This window comes from Planococcus citri, chromosome 1, assembly GCF_950023065.1.
Source record: "Planococcus citri chromosome 1, ihPlaCitr1.1, whole genome shotgun sequence".
Taxonomy (NCBI): Eukaryota; Metazoa; Arthropoda; class Insecta; order Hemiptera; family Pseudococcidae; genus Planococcus; species Planococcus citri.
The window spans coordinates 47,112,149-47,134,919 of record NC_088677.1 but is presented as its reverse complement, the minus strand read 5'-3'; the positions used below and the strand labels follow the sequence as shown (position 1 = coordinate 47,134,919).

The following is a 22,771-nucleotide window of genomic DNA, read 5'->3' as shown; positions in this document are numbered from 1 at the left end:
ACAGAGTCCTCATTGAAAATTTGAAAACTACTATTCAGACCAGGTACTCACTACCCACTCGGCCACTCACCAAGTATTGTTACGCAGTAATACATTTTATAGAAATTGGATTTGCCGATGGCCGAAGACCGAGTCAGTCATGTAGCCGTAACGTATGTTCGTACAAGTACACACGAGAGTATGAAGTTGCCTAAATTCACTATTTTAGGCGCAAAAGAACGAATTAGCCTATAATTGAAAAATATTCCGAACAAACGCGGTAATCTCACATTATTTAGATTTCGTGTCACTCAAGAGTCAAGACGAAAGTTTATTCACCCTCACCTTCGTTCACTACTCACATCTACAAGTTCACACACAACAGCGAACAAACTCTAATTACGTATATCCAATACTCGCCATCGCAATGCAGGAGTACATCATTATAATGACATAAAATTTGAAATTCAAAAGAAGATAAGATTTTAAATATCAAATAGCTTCAACAATAATAATAATTGTTAACTAGACTAGTACTAAATCCACGAACAAGTTTCCTTATAAGGGTTTACAGGTAGGTACAGTGTAGTCGATAAACCTTGGCTTTTTCTATTTTACTGAACTGAACGAGAGAAAAAATAGGTACATAATAACAATTTAGGTGTAGAATTTTGAATGCGGAAAATGGAAAATTGAAAGGATTGAACGGTTAACTATAGTTCTTTTAATCGATAAAAATCAATTTTTAAAATTACTATAGAAAAAATCTAAACTTAACATGTTGAGCACAACTACGATTATGAATTATAATTTTAAAAAAAATAAATAATTGAAACCTAACCATTAAACTCAGCCTTTTCAATTCAAGATTTGACCGATCTAAAATAATAAAAATTAAAAACAAAACAACGAAGGTAATAAGAAAATATAATTCAAATGAATAAAATCGCCATAGGTACGACATATTTTTTTCATCTATGTAGTTAATTATTTATACACAGATTTGATGATCGAAACGTGAGATTTTTATGAAAAATGCTCGTAATAACAGTTCATTTTAAAAACTTCAATAGCATATCATCAGTTGCCCTTTTAACGCCAGTAAATTGTATATCTACTTATTTAGGCGTTCGAGTTCGATGATGGTAAATTAAACTCGATTACAGGTTTTTGTACATCTACGATTTAACGCAGAGAAACTTTTTATATTCTGGAGTACGAGTGCATACTGCATAGTGAGAATTTATGCATCAATAGGCATGGCATTATCACTACCTATACGAAGACGAACAGTTCGCACAGTTCATAGCAACCGTTAACACAGCGCTACGCGTACATGAAAAAAGGGAAACTGATGGCCTAAAACCTGTAAATCATGGTCGACTTGAAGTTCAAAGGAATAGATCTTAGGTCAAAGTACTTCGATTCATCGAGGTCATTATCGGGGTTTAGCTTTGATGATCTTGACAATGGGCTTGAGTGAGTGTGTATTGATGGTTTTGGAATCAATTTGAACATTTTATCTGATTATTAGCCGGATACTATGACATGAGAGATGATGTACGGAGAATGCTTCATCTATGGATTTGAATTACTTGTATGTAGTTAACTTCGTACAAAGTGTATTTTTGAATCTGAAAACAAAACATTAAAAAAAACATTAGAGACAAACCAATACTCGCTGTTGCAAATATTAATGCAAAAGTCTATAAATAAGCCAAGCATCCTTCAGTTTTAGAAATTTTATAATTATGTAATATAAAGATATTTCACTAAAACAACTGTTCTGGTATTTTGCAGTGTACTGTTCAGTAGCACATAGGTACTTACATCTCGAGATATTTTTATCGATCAACTACAACTACAGTTAATTTCAAATCAAACTAGATCGAACTGGGAGCAAATCTCGCACCTGTATTTAGGCTTACCTATTCATTTAATTGAGTTTATCAAACCCACGCGTAATATTTATTATTACTCGTTTATATAAGAAAACTACTCGCACTTGTATCAATCAGAATTTACCGCATTTATTGCGTTAATTTAAATCATCACTCGAGACTTGAAAGTTGCTCGCTTCTTCCGATTTTTTTCTCATTTCAATTTTATCAAGATTATCAATAATTTCCACGCTCGCAGGGTATTTTACCGTACAACACTGAATTAAAACAGACTAAATGATAACGACGGATGCGTACTCGCACATAAGTTATCATTAAATTCAACTTCCACATTCAGGTGATCATTATAAAAGCGATGAGAAGGTACTTCATTACAGTAATTGATTAATTACCGCAATCTATGAGATAGGTAAGTACCTACTATTTCTAATTTACTGCTTACAAAATTATTAAATTTTCTTCAGATTTGACTTGAAACGAATGAAGAAAAAAATTGCAATTGTTCTTTATGAGAACACCATCCATCGACCAATTTAGCTCACTTACAGATCAGATAAGAAAATAGTTTTGGGCTCAATCACATTCATAAACAATTATTAGTTCCACGCAAAAAACATGACATGATTTAAAATTCCCCTCGAAGAGTGTTCTTCATCTCCATTTTTTGGGGTGTTTGCAAAACCACTTTTGGCAAATTTTTCAAACAGTTTCTTTAATTTTTTTAAAAATTTTCAGACATTAATCAGATCTTTAGGCCAATTGCGGTACAGAAATGTTGCGCCAGGAGGGATTTTTAATGCACTTTTTAAAGAGCTATCAAAACCTAGCAAAACGATCTCTTCTAGAACCTAATTTCAACAGACTAGAAGGTGAAGGATTTTCTTTTCCACCGATGATTATTCTTCTACGGCGGGTTGAGAATAAGAATGACTACGTATTATTGAAAATGCATGACATAGTACGTTTCCTCGCTACCATTTAAGACAACAGGTACGCTATCTTGTGAGCTCCCCATACCTAAGCCTAAGCTTTTGATCGGCAATTCCTATCTTTTTTCAACGCCACATTTGGCCTTTTGACAGTCACTAACCGAGCACCGATCTCTTTACCCCTTCCTATTTCTAATTCGTTTCACTTTCCTCAATCAAATGCTTCGTTTATAAAACTCATTTCGTAGATGAAACTCGCTTTTCACTCTTCTCCTGAGACAATTTGATTAGGAATGGTATGAAGAACCTTGCAAAACAATACGCCCTCGTATTACCCGTAAAAAACACCTCGCAAGACAATCTTTTACATCCAAACAAGTTGTAAATATTCAGTTTCGCATTACACGAAACCAAAACCGCGAAAGATAATTTCATGTAAACGAGTCATTCAATGCGACAATCTGCGCATCATTTCACCATCATTCAGTCCGCGAGTAGGTCTAGGTATCAAGTAGGTAGTCACTAGTTAGCAATCCATAATACGTGAGTTGCGAGCTTTTTTATTTGCATACGCATGCACATAAGTCTTATAAACGTGTGTTTCTTCAATTCACCAGCACTGTAGAATACCAGACATGAGACAATGAAATGAAACGTTTGCATGCGCAATTGCACATGCACGTCGCACTCGCACGTGTACCCGACTACACGTACACTAGCGTATTACCAACCCGCCAACGCCAAAATTTTTCAACATAATTTGAAACAGTAAATATATAATGATTGGAGGATCGAGCGGAGTAATGGGTAAAGTAAAAGAAAAGAAGAGCCAACAAATAGCAACAGCACGTACGGTACGGTGAAATTCGAAATTCGCAGCCTTTCGACGCTTAAGGCTAGTCGCGTGGGTATCAAAATCTCTATGTAGATATTATAAGGTGCATAAGTACCCATCCACGTAAAAATGTAAATATCGGTACGAAATGACCTAAAAAAATTCATCTCTTATAAAATTTAACGTCGCAATTTTACACAGACAAAGACCATTCGCGATCTCGATCCAGTTATGGTACGAGTGCCTGAAGAGAGGGAGAGAGGATCGACGATCCGGAGAGACAAGTTTTGTTTACTGTTATTACCTCTCCACCTCGTAGATCTATATACCTGCTACGCTGCTTAACCCTTTACTTCGTCCCACACATTGCACGAAGCTGAAGCTCTCAACTCGAGCTCAGATCCGCTTCAAATCGAAGGGGGACAACGTGACCTTCTATACGGTAACGCTTCGCACGGTTATTTCTTATACTATTCACGCGATCATACAGCAAACAAAGACTTCAAACGTGCGTCCTTTCTACCTCTATCACTCGCTGCAATAGATAATTCTCACCTGGAATTGAAAAATTATCGCCGAATTCGAGTTAACTATGAGACAAATAGGCCCTCGCTCGTCCCCTCGTCAACGTAAAAATGATCATCGCCGTTCGAATTGAAGGGCTAATTGTGAAAGTCGCCTTAGTCAGCAGTGATTTTTGTACAAATCAATGAAAACGTTTGTTGTCCTGCTTCAGTGATAATGTAAAAACTTCATGGTCAAGTATTAAAAAAACATCTTCAACTATCCCAGAATGCATTACAATACTCATTTTTCCCTTTAAAATTGATGAAATATGAAAAAAAAATGTTCAAAGTTGTGTGAACAAAAAAATGACTAAGGCGACTTTCACAATTAGCCCTTCAATTGGTAAAGCTCAAAGTTGAGGCAGCATTCTCCAATCGTAGCACTAACATCAGTATTCGCGTTCGCGAATTTCCATCTCACCAAGGAAAACGCCAATCCAATAGCGAGAACGCGCAGCGTTGCTGTATTTACAAACAAACTCTAGCCTGTGATAACACGCGTCCGTCTAGGGTAACGGGGAACGGGGGTGTCACAACAAACGCGGCCAATGTGTTGCGCAGATCGTATTGCGTCTCTAGTACTACGTTGCGTTGAGGCGATTTTTTTTTGTAACGACGTTTTATCAGGAAAATCAGCTGTTTTTATTTACATTCGTATGCTGGGCGCTCTACGGAGACGGAGTCGAATAGCTCGATGCGTTTTAATATTTTTTTCTTCTAATGCGTACGTCTAGTTTTTTAATGTGTGTATTATATTAAAGTGAAAGGTTTCTTTTTTTACTTCGTTGTGCTCGAATATACATGTGTTCGTTTATGTAATTCGGTAGCTTTTCTTTACACACAAACGCAAAAAAGAGACGTAATTATAATCGTCGGGTAATTTTTCGTGCTCATCTTTATCTCCGTTGTCTTCGTTGTCGTTTTTACCTATATTTTTATTATCAGTTATGTGTTGTGTTGTGTCGCCAACAAAGATCGTATAATACTGTGAAGTGATTACATATTTTCATGCATAACATACGTATACATGCGTACGTCGAGATACAGTAATTCATAAAAATCCAGGTATACTACACATACTCACTTACGTAATTCATTAACGTGCAATATAATCTACTACATAGACACTATATTTTGCGTGTTGTAATAATGTAACGCTAGCACGGGTATCACTCAATCTACAGTACAGTGAATTTTTACCAACTTCTCGCATATATTGTAGTACTGTACTACTGAACGTACTCGCTAATACATAGGTACTTGGATGTCCTTTGAAAAGAATTACGTTTACATTGCCAAGTATTTACCTAAATAAGTACTACGTAACTATGTTTTGTTTACATTCTAGTACACATACTAGGTTTAGGACCAGGTACACTACTACAGCTACACAAACGAATTCCACGAGTATATGTCCCCTTTGATTAAAAATAAAATAAACAACAACAAAAAAATACCAAAGAGCAAAGAACTCCTAACGTTATAGGTACACCTACCTACTAGTGTTCCTTTGTGTAAGTGTAAGCTATTGACCACGACAAGCGACGCGGAGTGTTTTTCCTTTCTGTTTCTTTTTCGTGTTTTCCTTTTTCTTTTCATTTCGTTATAGTAAATTCAACCTACGACGATATAATATACCTAATCGATTCTTTTTCGAGTTGTCGCGTGAACGCAAAATTTTTTACACGGAAACGCAATTTTTTTCTTCCTAGTTTATTTACGTACAGTACATATAGTATATGTTGTATGTATTTACGTACTACGTAATAGGTAAGCTACTCGTTACTTTGTCCCGAATTAGGTACCTACTACGTATCGCGTTCTAAATTTTGTCATCGACTTGAAGTCTTGAAAACGAATTCGACTACTCAAATGACATGCTTCCGAATTATAACGAGTACATAGATTTGGTTGGGTATGGAATAGGTAATAGGTAGGGTATACCCTACAAATACGCGAGAAACAATAAGCGCTATACAAGGTGTCCCAATTTGGTACAGTGAGTTGACGTTAGCAGCCAAGTTACAGAGAACTCGTCAAATTGAATGCAAAAAGTACAAATTGAAAGAAAAGAATAAGGTACGGTGAATGGCCAAACTGAAAAGTATTAATTAAATATATTAGAACAACGAACCGAATAGTCTTCAACAAAAAAATTTTGATGAACATTATTGCCCGTTTTGAAAATTTAAGGATGAAACGTTATTCAAAACTAAAAGGAACAAGTGTAATAGATTTTAAAGTGGGGGTATGGTAGAGGCTATGAAAAGATTTTTTTTTAATCGTATTTAATTTGAACGATAATTGAGGAAACGAACGTCGTCGTCGAAAATGTAACAGAAATAGGTTTGCGAAAAATGTATGTTATGTTTATTTTTCAATATTTATAGAAAAAGAGCTTCACAGGATTCCAGTAACTGCGTTCTTTCGAAAAACAAAATCAGTGTCACTCGTTTTTCACCTCCCCCCCCCCCCTTAACAAAAACAAAATATCAACTCTGGAAACCAATTAATTTTTCAATAAACTTGTAAACGTTGAAATAAAACTCAGAAATAATCACCAACTGAAGCTCATAGTAAAGACACAGCACTGTAATTTTGAAAGAATCGATTGCTCGAAAAACATTTTAAAATTGATACATTTGATCAAATTTCTACGTCGCCCAATTTCCTCATATACAACACAATCGTGATCCTGTCCCCTCCTCTGCATTCAAAACGTCATAAAACCATTCCATTCAACAACGAAAAAAAAATAAAATCAATCCTCCTTCGAAAAAGGCTAGACCTTTGCTTCGTTACATTGTGCAGGGTGCACCCTTTGTTAACTTCTTATCTAGTACTTTTTCATTCAAACACCCCGCACGACTCCTATTCCATAATAAATCGCGAATTTGTACCGCTGCAAGTGACACACGTGCACCCCAGTGCCCAACGGTGAAAATCTGATAATACCCAGTCACGTGTACCCTTTTACGAAAGTCGAAAGTAAAAAAGGGGAGGGTATTACGACAATGCGTAGCTTAATGACGACCCACGAAAATAATCTCAGCAAAGGAGAGTCGAACTTTCGATCAAATTGCATTGCTATGCCATTATAACGAGTATTTCGCGAATCGCGATATACACCTAAACAAAATGTACGTGTGTGTATTACCATCATCTACGAATATATTTGCGAAACAATCTCGCGATCGAGTAATTTCACGTAATCATATTCGAATTACGAAATAACGAAAACCCACAAGCTTGATTGTAAGTTTCGCATCTTGATTCTACTCGTGCATTAACTCGTGTACCTATTTACACCGAAGGCAACTCGACGGTCGATAGCCATCATGCAAAAAGGACTGGAAAAAATCGCCTTAATTAGTCGATTTTACATTCGAAAATCTCATCTGTCCTATTAATTCAGACTTCAGTATATGTGCGTATTATTTTCACGCGTAGATACTTCTTTTTCTTCAGACCATCCGCTCGATCGTTTTTTTTTCTACACACTTGGCAACTACGCGCATTCTGCCGTGTACTTCGCAGCTTTATAGTCTATCCGAGATTGCAAATCACGAGGCTTGTCCGCTGTTACATAATGCACTGATGCCATGGCTAGTATATTATGTATGTGCTATAAAGTATAAACTATCCTCGAAAGCAAAGGGGATTCTTCCCTGCATAAAAACAGCCACATCTCGACAATCAAACCACCTCACCATCCATTCAAATTAATCGTGACAGACCGCACACTTTGGTATCGCGAGGTCACCGATCGCTCTTTTTTCCCTCTCACTCGCTTCTTCTTTCTCTCTTTCTCTCCTTTCTTTGTTTATATCTACTTTTTCAATTTTTATCAGATTAAACAAGTTTCAAATATCGACACATAATATACTCGTACATATACGCTTACACATTTAGGTAGCTCTTAGGTCGATTTCAAAATTACCAAGTTTCATTACGCGTGCCATATGGTACCGACTCTACCTAAGTACCTACAATACACATTATTATTACCTAAGTAAACACGTATGAAATATTCATGCAACTCAGCATTTCATCTATCGCGTCTGATTTGTTGCTCTTTTACAGCGTACGATCGAATAAACCGATACATTGCCTCTACTGCAGAAATGCCATCGTTATTGGAAGCTATCAACGAGAAATATGGAATATACGGAGATGAGATATTCGATCAAACTCCGGTGGCCATATACGTGCCAAAACGTAGTCCTCGAAAGTACATACCATCTTTACTAGTCCTAAACGACTGTGATATCGATTCAGCGGGCCATGAAATAGATTTAAAAGAAAAATGCAAAACCGTCGAGGATTTAGATTTAGCTCAAAATAATCTTTCACAATGGAACGAGGTAATCTTCACATTCCGATAATACACATTATTCTTATATCATCACAATATTGTATAGCTATTACGATGTGTACGAATAACATTCACGCTCGATAATTAATCAAGAAAATGTAGGAAAAATTTATATAATATTGCGATGTCTAATTAATAATAAGCCACAAATCACACAAGCACACCTCTCATCTTTCTCTCTTACTCTCATCAAATTTTTTCCTCAAACGGTTTAGCGTGAAGGCAGAATCCTGGCTCTATATTAATGACGTCATCAACTTATTATATCGTTTAAGCTCCACAAAATATAGGTATATAATACTTTTTTTTCTCATTACTCATCACCAGTGGCCAGCACCTACCTATTTATATTTTATTATTATTATAAAATACTATTGAGAAAAACACTCATTGAAAAACTATTGCAACAGCAACAGCTACATATTTAAATCCAATAAAAAAAAAGCTTACTTAATTGGTTTTCTATTACAGTAAATAGGTTATAACAATGATGACAAAATATATCTAGTTAGGCTAAGTAAATGGGTTACACTTACACAGTGTGTATTCAGCCATGTATATTGTATATATCACTACGTAGTAGTATGACTTCCTAGTTCCTACCTACTCGCTGACTTCTCTATTAGTACATCAGATCACCATAACGAAAAGCGAATCGTAAATACGTATGTCAATGGAGAGTACAGACTAGTTTTTTTTTTTTTTGACAAATTTTTTCATCAACTCGTTGGCGCTACATGAAATACGTATAGTCGTAAAATTCCACTACGTTCGATTCGCAAATCGAATCGCTGTCCTTGAATGGCTTATTGAGGAGGATCAGTTGATCACGAATTCTAATCAACTATCCTTTATGTTTGTTTATCATTCGTGAAATGAAGTTGAAAAAAATCTATTAATGAGTTGTGGCTTGATTTTTGTACAGTTCGAATGTAATTTGAACAACTGGTTTGGGTGCTTTTCCTCGCATTTCGCCCTGCGTTGTGGATATTTGTACATACTTGAATATTACGACGTATTTTTTAAAAAATAATAGAGATTATTTTTAGAATTTTATGAAAAAATTTGAGGATATTCCAACCAATGATCCCCCCCCCAAATTATTACCGCTTCCCAACGAATTTCCAGTACGGTACGAGTAATATTACGTCAGCCAGTAAAAATTACTCAAGACTCAATTTTGTAAATTTCAACTTTTCCTTCCCGAATAAGAACTCCAATCACGATTTATAAAAATAACTTTCAAGAAAAGTTCAATTTTTTCAAATTAAAATTGTTTGTGAATAATCGAAAAATGCATGAATCATATCACGAGAGAAAAACAGTACCAAAATTTCACCAAAATGGAATTAATGACTAAAATCATCAGGAAATCAATGAAAAATCACTGGAATTCGAGTAAGACGCAGAAATATTACTGCAAAAAAAAATCAATGAAATTCCGTAACAATTTAATAGATTTCACTAATTATATTATTTTTGTGCTGTTATTTTCATTAAATTCCAGTAGTTCCCTGTCATCGATTCCAAATCGAAAAATACAGAAATGTACAAAAAAAAAATGGAATACTTAATCATGTTAAACTAGGTAGAAAAGTAGATAGATATCAACGAATAGTTCTATATCCAAACTCATGCAGAAATACCTACTCTAAAAATTAAAAAATTACACAGTAATCTAAAGGAAATTCATCGAAGCATATTAGAAAATATATACCTCTACCTATACTACAGATCAGAAATTCAAAAATGTCCCATATGATAATGTTGGTCAGAATTTGTATGTAGGCTATGTATTGCTTAAGAGTTATAATCAAAGTTCCAAGAACACGAAAACAGCATAGATATTTTGTCAAAGTTGAAGAAAATTAAACAGCACAAAAAGTTGACAAAAGATGATCCACTAAAATGCAATACTGCTTTTTGGTAATTCCCAAATTCTAGTAGGTAAATATGCTTAATTTTTGGAGTAGACAGGACTTGAGAGTTAGGCACTGCTCATACAATTATTGTTGTGACAAAATGTCTTTTACCTCATTTTTTGTAGAAAATCCAAACTTCAAGCGTCATATCGCACCATGGGAGTAATACTTAAGGTTACATATCTCGAAAAAATCGATTTTGACTTTTTTGCATTTTTGGGGTTTGTATGACCCCCTTCAACCAAAAATAACACTTTGAGTTGGGTACAATATCTAGATCTTGTAAAAAACGCAAATGGCCTAACTCAAAATCCCAACAACATTGCAAGTTGTTTGGAGTTATAAGGGTATATCCCAAAAAACTCCGCCTTTTGTGAGTAAATTTTGTACATACAAAGTGTTGAAAAACAGTTTTGATTGTTTTGAATGTTTGTCAGATAGAAATAGTCACAAGAAGTGTATTTTTTATTGGTTTGTAGTGTACCAAATGGAAAAAAATGTTTAAATCTATCACTTTTCAGAAAAATAAATTTGCACGTGATGAAATTTTAGTTTTTGAGAAAAACTCAAAAACTAAGCACTCTAGAAAAAAACTAACGACATTACGTCGATTGAAAATTCAATTCTCTACAACTTTGTTGACATGATTTTTTTTTTTTTGGACGCTTCCTTTCGCCTCCAGATTAATTTTAATGAAAGGTTATAACTCAAAATGTTTTCCAAAAATTGAAATAATATATTTCCTCTTTAAGATTTTATTTTTCAAAGTGTTCTTATGCTAAATGATGGTACGATACCAGATCATTAAAATGAGGTGCTATTCATTCCTCACAATTAATTATAAGTTGATGAAAATAATGAAACAAGTTTTTGAAAAAAAGAAAATCACTCTCCTGTAAAATTTCACTGTTTTGAGATGTAACCTTATTACTCCCAAGGTGCGATTTGTATTAGGTAACCAGCCTCATTATCTACCAAAACACTGCAATTTCACCTCTAATCTACTCCACTCTACAACATCATATGGTTTTACGTGCTAATCCAGCATTCTTAATATTGAAAAAATGGCCAATTGGCCACTACCTCACAATCCAACAACTTACCTACATAATATTCTTCTTTGAAAAACTAAGCATCGAGATATACTCTACGAGTATAGCAGATTCATAAATGAAGGTACTAAAAAATTGACCCAATAAGATTACTCGTGGAGATGTAACCATTTTCATTCGACCTGTAAGTACTTACTTATCTGTTATCTACTAGAACAATGCCCATTGATTTACGACGCCATCGCTACAAGCCATACACACAATAATAATTAAACCTGGCAATGAATCTTTTCAAATACCAAATCTTTTATATTACGATCGGTCAAGTTCGTTGCACACGTCATACTTTACATACAGTCGAATTACATCCTTATTTTTTTATATTACCGAAACGACATCGTATTTGTAGTACACAAAAAATAAATAAATAAACCTGCGAGGGGAAAAAAACGCACACCAGACGATTCTCGCGACGTATCACGCACTCCAAAGTGGACACTACTAAATTTGGAATAGGCCATTAAACCAGTTTAACGGAAAAATATAAGCAGGTTCAAGATCACAGCCTATAGATACTTACGCATGCATTAAACAATGATATCGATTAATTTGCACTACGACGTTTTTTCCGCCACTTCTAAAATATACGTCATATTGTTTTGCAGATTCTCACTATATTAAGGATAATGCCGAAACTGAAATTTGCCAATTTAAGTTTCAACGATCTCAGCGAAGATGTACTGAGATGCGAGGAACAGCAAGCGGAACATTTTCCCAGCTTAAAAAGCATCGTTTTAAATGCCACACACATAACGTGGACAAATGTCACGCGAATATTAAAATTACTTCCTAAGTAAGTTCATATTTTTTACTCAAAAAATTATATGTACCTACTGTTTCGTTTTTTTTTTTTTTTTTTGGAGAAGATCATCGAGGATTATCTCGTTGCATAATTTCGGTACGGTATCTTCTCTCTATCTAACAGTGAAGATATTACGAGTAGTACGACTCGTGACTCGTAAATTGCTCGTTTTTAATTACGTTTAAACGATACTAATTTTTTTTCAACCGTGTATTGATCAATAAGCTGTTAGTTTCCTTGAATGTTGTCCCGTTTTTCGTTGCTCAATAATGTCTTACTTACGATTTCGATGTGGGTATTCGTACGTGTAGTTGTAACTTTCATCAATTACGTGTCACCCATGTTGAATGACCGAATGATTATTGAATATCGAAGCAAATTTGACATTTTTGAACACCAATGAGCCAATAGCAGAGTGTATCCAGAAAAATTATTTCAAATATTTAGAATTTAGAATTCTTATAGGGATTTCAGCTAGAAATCAATCATTTGCTTAAAATTTTTTCTCGATACTTCGTGAAATTTCGACAATAGGACTTTGGTTGGAGGTGAATACTAAGTCACTCTCCTTCCTTGACATCACAGATTCGAACTTCCAAATCATTTAATGTTTCATCGCGAGCAGACGATAGTTGGTTCACAAAAGCGGGATCAAGGCTCGACAGTTTTTTTTTTGAGAAGAGGCAGTTGGGAGTGAAACTGCCGAATAATTTTATATCTTTAAATATGGTGTATTGAAATTGAAGATTTAGAAGTTCTTCTGTTATTGGGTTCTATTTCTCGTACTGTCGTATTATTCAAGTGGGTTCGTCGATTGGCGCTAACCGAGAAATTTGTCTAGGAGTTCCGTTTTCACCCCCTCCGTCGCGCTTTCTCTACTGATATAATTTTTTTTACGGACACGTACGTACATATTTGAGAACTCTATCCGAAAGTTTGAGATTTTGATTTCACGACGGGAATAAAGACCCCTAAAATATTTTTGGATCGTACCAAAACATCTCTCGGTGAAGTTGAATGAAATATTATTTAGGTACCTAATTATTGTTCTTATTTCAGTGCAGATGCTTAAATTTACAAAATTTTAAACCCAAAGAAGCAAAACCATACAATTTTTTATCCAGTTTCATTTCGAATGATAGGTTAAAAGTTACATGATGGCGAAAAATAGTATGAAAATTTTGAGATATTAGCAATCCACATCATTTGTTGATTTATAAATGAGGGGGGCCAATTTCTTTTGCAGCAGAATCGCTTTTTAGCTTACAGTTATTTCCTAAATTGAAGCTTTAAAAAACTAAATACTTGCTAAATTTATATTATTTTTTAATATTATAGCATTGAAGAACTCCACCTAAGTCTGAACGAATACAATGATATTGACTTGAAAGACGACGATGGCAATTTGATATGTCTACCTTCAGTCAAACGACTTCATTTCACAGGTATGTACTGTACTATTTCCTTTCTCTCTTTTGACTTTTCACCATCATACTGCGCTGGTAAAGTTCATTATCTTTCACTTCAGTACCTACTTTTAATCAGGGCACCGATACTTACGACTACGAGAGTACTATGATTTCAGTGTCCTTACTCGATCAAGGATACGATTACCATGCATTGCATACGTTTGTAACTTTGTAACACCCTAAACCAATACGAGTAATTTTTCAAACCCCATGAACTATGTACATTATGAGTACTTCTTTCGTCCAAAAAGTCCTATAGTATGTAACCAGATGCGCATTGCGCAGTACCTATTTAAAAATACCTTTAATTACCCGCTAAATGATGATGGTAAATGCGTTCTGCAGTAAGGAGAAGGACGCAATCCTCGTGATAGGAGTTGTAATAACGTTATTGTGCAGCATGCGAACGCACAAAGAACAATTTTATATGAATGATATGATTATAAACTACGGATTTACTCATAAATTATTTTCACGGCGACGTCTTATTGTACTTTTTTACGATGTACTCGTATTATACCTAAATTACTATCCGTTCATATGTAATGTACACAGCACAACAGTACATACACCACATCATTTGAAAAAAGGCATTATAGGTATATGGCAAATATTTCCGGTGGCCGCGATAATTCAACCTCAACAGTAAAATTACTACACCATTTGTGGGCGAACTTGAAAAGAAATAAACGCCCGTAAATCGCATAAATTTGTAGAAACAGATAAACGTAAACCAATTTTATAATAATAATATCTAGGCTAGAAAAATATTCCTCCAGCAGGTAACGATTTAGGTACATAGGTACTTAGATTTGTCGCGCTGGTAAGATCATTATCGTGTTACAAACTCGCTATTCGATGAAAGCTTTTTTCAAAACTAATCAACGTGCCCGTACCATAACTTTTTCACTGCCTTATCAATTAATATAATCGTATCACAACGTAATTACTCGCGATAAAGCATTTACCAATTATTACGATAGAAAAAAATGCGCGATATTTCGTTCAACGTCATCAAAAATTGTGTTTCGAATTTTAATCAAAATAAAAGATACTATTTTCTCATTTTATCGGTTTTGGCAAATCATTTCAGTGTTTGAAGCGCTGTTACTGGGCCCGGCAGATGCTCTAATTTTATTTAACCTTCGACATTTGTATGTTTCGTGATTTGTTACTACGATCTTTGCTGAAAGAACAAGTTGTGTAGATAATATATGCCAATTTTTTTTCCGAAATGTGATAATTGTTTCAAGAAAGAATAATTTTTGGATGAGAGAGTCTATTTTTGAAATTTTTTTCTGATACTTTGCGCATTCTTTTTACAAAATGTAAAATTTGGTGAATGATTGAGAAAAATTAAGAAAATTATTCTTACAAAAATAAGACACAAATCAAGGCATGTACATATTTTTAAAAAAATCGAAGTGAAAAAATATCGGTTTTCTTCGCCACTTTTGCTAAAAAAAACACCAAATAATTTTAAAATACATGTTAATCTATACAAATCTACAAAAATGCTTTTTGCGAATTGAAAGAATAATTCGCCTGAAACACGGTGTAACCTTGGGCAAAATACCACGTCTCATACTCGAACTGGAACATTCAATCCACGATAAACGAAAGGACTGCCGGAGGTCAAAATTTCATACCAAAACGCCCAACCCTTTCAATTTACAACGTAACAAAATTAATCAAAAATTGATTTTAAAAATTCCAAACGAGAGCTGCGGCGTTCTCCCTTAAACCGCCGACGCTCGACGTGCCATTAGAAAAATCATTCAATAAACATAAAAACCTACATTATCAAATTATCGCCAAGCAAAACCATTAGACCGTATTTACAATCCATTAATCACGCAGTTATCTTCAAACCATCTAGGTAAGCAGAAGCACACGATTTTATAAACAATCGAAGTGTATTAAAACAGGTGTGCTTGCTACGACCACCACCACCACCGAGCAGGCCAACAAAAAGGTGAACGTATGCGCAAAATGTGTAAATAAATACGAAGCTTTCGAAAATGAAAATGAAAAAAAAGACCGTTTAAAAATACAATATGTAACCTAGATTCTGTAAATAAATGACCTACTAGTTGGTTAAAAAGACGTCTATGAAATAATTGTAGAAATTATTTGGATCTTGTTCAAATTCTTGATCATATTTGTATACAAACATTAGTAAGTTTGGCTCTAACCTACACTACGAAGTATTGCCGAATCGCAAAATAAAATGCGTGGTGATCTTTCGCAAAAAGTAGTAGAAAAGAAGGGTAAATGCGGCCAAATGTTAATTGAAGTTTATCGTTAATAAGTACACGAATATCAAGAAATTTTTCCTTACGTGTTCTCAAAAGCGGAACGAAATTTAAAGAGAAATGCAAAAGGAAAAGCTTAACATAGACCTTGAATTTCGCACACCACGCGGCACAGAGAAATACGCGGCGTATATCATCAATACACAGACGAAGATCGCAAAAGAAAGATTAATTTTACGTACGTCTCGCACAAAAGCAGACATTACGAAGGGAAAATAAAAATATCTGTCGTCTTGGTTTCAATGTCAGGGTGATCTTTACAATACTCTTTGTCCTCGACTTTAGAATGCATATTGTAAATAACGATTCATTTCTTCCCTGTGATGATGACAAGAAGTGATGAATTCGATAATCAAGTTTTGTTTATCTACTTTAAAACCACTCTAATTTTCCGACTTAAACTCGAACCTTTAGAATCCAGATTTTCAATTTGCTAAATTGTTTTTCTGATTTTTGACGAATTTATGTGACTTTTCAACGCAGTACATACCTATACCAAATTTTAAGATTAGAATGATTTTTTAATTTGAAAGTAGTCTAGAACAATTTTTCATCACCCATGAAAACCTCTTGAACATACTAAATAACTTCCTCTAAAATGATTGAAAATCAACTCGAGCAGCCAACAAGTAGATTCTCATTTCTCACTTTTTCTGATCCCTCCTTTAAGGCAAAGCTCAAAATTCTAAAACCTCGTCACTCCTCTTTTAAGATGCATAAAATTTAAGAACTAAAAAAAAAAAGTTATAAAATTATCGTGCATGTATACTCAACTTTTCTTCTGTCAAAAATATTATCCGTGTGAACTCTATTTTTTAAAGATTTTTTTCATTTTGGAATTTTAGAACAGAAAATCAGTAGGTATATTGTGCAGGTTCTTCGAACAGTTTACTCCTTCCCTTTCGTCTTGACTAAATGCTGAACGCTCTTAAAAGTTCAAAGTTAGGCAATTTTTCAAATAGATAATCTTAGAAAATTATCATCGGAGTGTCTGGCACTTCAAGTTCCCTTAGCACTACAGATGAAATCTAGAAAATATTGAAAATTGATCTGACCAGTCTTTGCAAGCTTTTGGAGGTGGAAGTATCATTTCAGCTAGAAAATTATTCAGTTTCTGAGTCATCGAAAACGGAATTTAAATATTTCAATAAAAATCCCAACTAAGCAAGCTGGACATTATACGTAGATTCATGTGTATTTTTACATACCTTTTTCAAAAATCCAAATTTTTATCTTTCAAGTTGACGCTTGACACCCATACGAAAAAATATCGGTCATATTATACTAATTAACATTTTCTAATTATAAATCCTTAGGAAATCACGTATCTTCGTGGTCAGTCATACGAAAATTAGGCCAAGCGTTTCCAAAATTAGAAATACTGGTTTTAGCCGATTGTCCTTTGACGTCACTCAGCACAGGACAGCCGTCATCTGAACAGTATGGCCGAAGTGAGAGTCAGTCAGAGTCATCAGGTAAGCCTTTATTTATGCATACACTCGTATTTCAAAACACATAGGTAGTTTCTTGTAACATCGATTACTCAATCGACGAAAAAATTGTTTACTTTTCCAGAAATAGAATCAGATTCGGCACACAGTTCATTCCGGTATTTGAAATTCCTCAATTTGAACAACACTTTACTATCGACTTGGGACGATATAGACAGATTATCCGGGTTTCCTTCCTTGCAATGTCTTCGTGTACTAGGCTGCCCGTTATTCGGGGTATGTAAATTTTTTTAGAAATACCTGTAGTACTCAATGAAGCGAGACGTTTTCTGTCCTTCCTTATTCTTCATTTCCTCGGCTCCTAATTTTTATTCCGCGATTCTCTCGAAAGACAAAAGCCAAACTTCTACCAAACATTCGGTCATGCGTGTGTAAAACGATTAACGTGTTATTATAATTTAACGTTTTATCGATTGTAAATGTGCAGCGTTTATAGTCGCGTATTTGGCAATTACCTATGTGTAATCTAAACAGTTTACAAAGGAACACTAGACTGATAAGTACGCAGAGCACGTGAAATAATTATTCATAACGGAAGTTCATGATACAATATTTCAGTCGTCGGAATGAGCGGTTTGTTTTGGTATTCGCCTTCATCAAATGATTTTTTCTAGTATTGCGAAGTCGATCGTATGAATAAAATTGATGTTGGCGATCTATTTTGTTTTTTCTTTTGGTTTAGCAGCGTGTTCAGAAAATATTTGGATCATTCGAGTTGAACTATGATTTACGAGCTGAAATGTCAAGTATTAGGGAAAATATTTTATTTTCAAAGGTGAAAGGGAAAATTTAATTTCAAGACAATTTTCAAAAATTGAAGGGTACTCCAAAAAAAATGGTCCTAAACTTTTCTCACGATTACACTTTCAAGTAGCTGGGAAAAGCTGGAAATTGTCTAAGTAATATTTCGATAATTTTAATACATGTACCTACAACTCATACTTCGTTGTTTGGCATCATTTTCTGAAAAATTTGCCTGGTTGCTAATCAGTAATCACTCAATTTTGATACCAGAAGAAAAAAGTATTGTTAAACGATTGGAATTTTTACAAGGATTTTCTATGGTAAACTTGAAACAAAAAGTTGGCAAAACCTTTCGACTGGAAAAAATTCAAGTTCACTTTTAAATAATTTTGTACGGTAAATTTTTTTCAATTCGCGAGAATGAATTTTTTCTCGATCAACTCGAATCTCTAAAATAAACATTATTCACGCATTGACGACAACAAAGAACAAAAGCCCCATAATCAGTACGTTCAAAGCCTCCCAAGTCGAGTGTAATTTTGTGCAGATATGACGCTATAATTTTTTTCCCTCGTAATGTAACGCGACTAATCTCTTATCGGCCTCCTCGCATATCATTATTGAATAAATTTTCAACTTGCATAACCACACGATTATAATGGCAGGTATGTCGAGAACACAGATTGCCAAAACAAAACGAGAAAAATATTAATGGCGTGAAGTAGCGAAATACGCGACTAAAACCATTTTAAAACACTACAAGGTTGTATTATGTTGCGCAGCGTATAAACAAGTACATATCGTTCACGTGTTTATTACAGGAATACACGAAACACGAACGTAGACAGCTTCTGATAGCTCGTCTTCCCAATATAAGAGTATTAAACGGTGGCGGTGAAATTACATCAGAAGAACGAGAAGACGCCGAAAGGGCATTTATACGTTACTACATGGATAAACCAGAAAGCGATCGACCTGAAAGGTTCGCTATATAATTATACAATATATCAACTTGCAACTAGATTTTTCCTACTTTTAGAGCACCTTTTCGTGGCTACTTTCTTTCTTCATTAAAATACGGGCTTAATTTGAAAATAATTTTTGTACACGACGACTGCCAGTGCCCACACTACCTGGTAACGCGGTCTCGAGTCTAAAATTATAAAAACGCCTGCCCGTACACTTTTTATAATGTGTAATAGAACTGTATGACGCAGAAGAAAAATTATTATTCGAATCGCAAATGCGATAGTAAATCGAAAATGATTTTATAACCGCGTTCAATTACTTCTTCTAGTTCTCTTCAAACGAGGTGTATTTTAATCGAAATTAAATACTTGAATAAATGAATATAATTTATCAGTCATAAAACAAAAGCTTTTATTAGCTACTAAGAGTCGGTGTGAAATTGAATTAATTAATTTTGAAAAAAGCTGTACTCGCAATTCAAAACAAATGTTTAAATGTAGTTGATTGTTTTCTAAACACGAAATAGTGAAATATTAAAAGTCCACCGATTCGATGAAAAAAATGCAATTCAGCGAGTAATTTATGCAAACACATTACGACGTTTTGAGAAGATAGAAAATCATCTTTATTTACTATTCAGACAACAATAATTGCAAAATTTTCTGTTTGCCTTGGCTATAAAATCGATAAATAAATGAAAATACCAACTAATGCTTTTAAGGGATAACTACGCAATTATCAACACAGCTCGAAAATAATATGGCAAATAGTTCCGCCGAAATAGATTTCAGTGCTCGAGCTTCTGTTATTCGGTTAATCCGAAACTATTTCGCTATAAAATTCCAGATATATTACTTTTCTCATAAATAAAAAAAATCATTTTGTAATTTTTCTCAATTTTTTTTAGGTACACCGAACTGGTTTCAATCCACGGTAAACTTGACCCTTTAGTAAATGTCGATTTATCACCAGAAAGAAAAGTCAAAGTAGCCATAATTTATGGAACATTAGTCGAAGAACGCAGTATCGACGTATACCAAACTGTGAACGAATTGAAACAGAAATTAGAGAACTTCGCCGATATGTCAGCATCCAAGATGAAATTATTCTACTCAAATCAACATATGAAACAGGTCATCGGCCCGGAACATATGAAATTTCCGAACAAACAGTTGTACAGTTACAATATACGTAACGGAGACGAAATAATAGTCGAGTCGAAATTGAACAAATAAGAACATCGAAGCCCATATACATATGAGAACGTAGAATTTGTAATATAATCTAGCAGAGTTTGAAAGAATATATTAACAAACCTGTATATTTAACTCTGATTGAAGATAAAAGAGGATTATACGAAGTTCAGTTTTAAAAAGTAACTTGAGCGAGTGCTTTCATTAATTTAATTTTTAACAATTAAGTTGTTGAATTTAACCTTTTTAAAAAACTTGTAATTAGTATACTATACTTCAAGGGAACACAATTCCAAAAAATTCGAGTTGTTCATACACATTCTACTCTTGACTGAACTTTTAAGCAAACTACGGGGTATTTCAAGCCAATATTACTGTTGAAAACACAGCCTACTCATACATGTTCCTACATAAATCAATTTTTTAAAAAGGTGAATAAAATTTTAAAAAATATTTCGAGTATTTATTGTATCGCTTATACTACGAATAATTTGAAGTTCATGTATTTGATCAAATAATATATTCAAAAGAAAAGATATACTCACCGTGGCAAAATTATATGGTAGTAAGGAAGGTCAATTGTTCGTTTAATTGCAACTGCGTATGAATTAATTGCGCCAGCGATAGAACCATCAATAAATCCTGCAGAGAAAAAAAAATGTAAGGATCATGCCATACAAGTTGAACAGTACAATGAATCATACCTTAACATTAGAGTTGAACATATTCTGGAACTGTTCAGATGACATTTTCGGTACACTATGTACCATATCTAACAACGTTCTACCAATTTCGTTATCCGGTTCACGTTTTCCAATAATAACATCTTCGACGTAAGCGAGAACATTATCTATCAAACCTTTCAGTTTATCGGCAGCTTCGACTATACGTTCTAAATCGTCTGTAGGTTCGACACATTTTTGAGACAAAGCGATGGTTTTCTGGCATAGACGTACTGTAAAATGAAATTGAAGCTGAATAGTTTACGGTCACATTCGAGGAATAACAAATGGCCTGTATGTAACTTACGAGATATAACTTCAGGTTCGTATGAAGCAACTTCGACGGGAATAGGTGTAAAATGTGATCCAGTTTTACCACCGGGTACTCCAACAGTTACACTGAAAATAGTAAAATGTATATAAATAATATAATTCTGATCGATTTCACTATGCCAACAATCACTCGAATATAGAAAACTTACTTTACGAATGCTTGTAATCCGAGATGACCACCTTTGAGTGTTGTATCCAAAGTCATATGGACCGGATTTGAACATTCTCTAGAATAATATTCGTGAATGACAGATGAGTGTGACGTTACAGTGTGTCCGGTAGCCCACCATCCAACAATGACTTCCTGTTTGTTCACTTGTTGGTTCATATCATACAAATCTTTAGCGTAGATCAATTCTGCTTCCACCTGTTAAGGATATCAAAGAAACGTAAGTCAGCATACTGGGACTTATCATATCCGTACCAACTACCAATACATAACATCGATTAGAAACTTAGAACTTACAATATCTTCATGTTCTTTATGAGGAACACAAAAGCAGTTGGTGGCTTCTACGACGCCTTTCTCCACAGTTCCTGAAAAATTGAACCAAATATAGCTTATTGAAGGCAGCGAGTAGTGTAGAATAAGGAAACGAAACATACCCAAGAGAGTACCGATAACTCGATAAGCATCGACATTACGCCTTTCATATGCATCGACGATTTGAAATAATACAACCGGATGCACCTTCAGCATCAAATTCAGAGCCATTTTGACAAATTATTCGGATGGAATCTGTGCCGGCAGACCAAATACGGAGAGATAAGAGACTTAGTTTTGACGATACGGTTTCAATAAACAGTAAGCGATATGAAATTATGAAGCTACAGATGGTTGATATTGAGAATTACTCACTGATATCGGCAAACTGATGGAATTTTTCAGCAATATTCATCAATTTTCACTGGAAAATTTCAATTTTCTTCACGCGGATTATGAAAATCGTGCTATTCGTCGTGCAACGTACCCAAAATATCACAAACACAAACACAAAAAAATTCCTTCATCACATTTTTTTGTAAAATTTGAGAAAACAATTTTTTCTTGTAATAATCACGTAATTACGGTAAAATTACCAAAAGTATAAAAA

At 34.4% G+C, this 22,771-nt stretch overlaps 2 protein-coding genes across 3 annotated transcripts; one reads left to right on the top strand and one right to left on the bottom strand.

Annotated features, from left to right (window-relative positions):
* Nucleotides 1–889: 889 nt before the first annotated feature.
* eIF3f1 (eukaryotic translation initiation factor 3 subunit f1) lies at nucleotides 890–22,684 on the bottom strand. The gene is made up of 8 exons (XM_065345545.1): nucleotides 22,537–22,684; nucleotides 22,284–22,416; nucleotides 22,144–22,214; nucleotides 21,827–22,044; nucleotides 21,652–21,743; nucleotides 21,327–21,577; nucleotides 21,168–21,264; nucleotides 890–1,613 (listed from the first exon to the last, which is right to left on the bottom strand). The coding sequence occupies exons 2-7, from the start codon at nucleotides 22,390–22,392 to the stop codon at nucleotides 21,178–21,180; spliced, it is 828 nt and encodes a 275-aa protein (XP_065201617.1). The 5' UTR covers nucleotides 22,393–22,416; nucleotides 22,537–22,684; the 3' UTR covers nucleotides 890–1,613; nucleotides 21,168–21,177.
* Nucleotides 4,849–21,075, top strand: mlt (tubulin folding cofactor E like protein mlt). Of its 2 annotated transcripts, none has more exons than XM_065345539.1 (8): nucleotides 4,849–5,275; nucleotides 8,294–8,574; nucleotides 12,225–12,412; nucleotides 13,760–13,866; nucleotides 17,522–17,680; nucleotides 17,781–17,932; nucleotides 19,282–19,442; nucleotides 20,337–21,075. In XM_065345539.1, the coding sequence occupies exons 2-8, from the start codon at nucleotides 8,335–8,337 to the stop codon at nucleotides 20,662–20,664; spliced, it is 1,335 nt and encodes a 444-aa protein (XP_065201611.1). In that variant the 5' UTR covers nucleotides 4,849–5,275; nucleotides 8,294–8,334; the 3' UTR covers nucleotides 20,665–21,075. The 2 variants fall into 2 exon arrangements, with proteins under 2 accessions (XP_065201611.1, XP_065201610.1); XM_065345538.1 differs by lacking the exon at nucleotides 4,849–5,275 and adding an exon at nucleotides 5,734–5,980.
* Nucleotides 22,685–22,771: the final 87 nt, after the last annotated feature.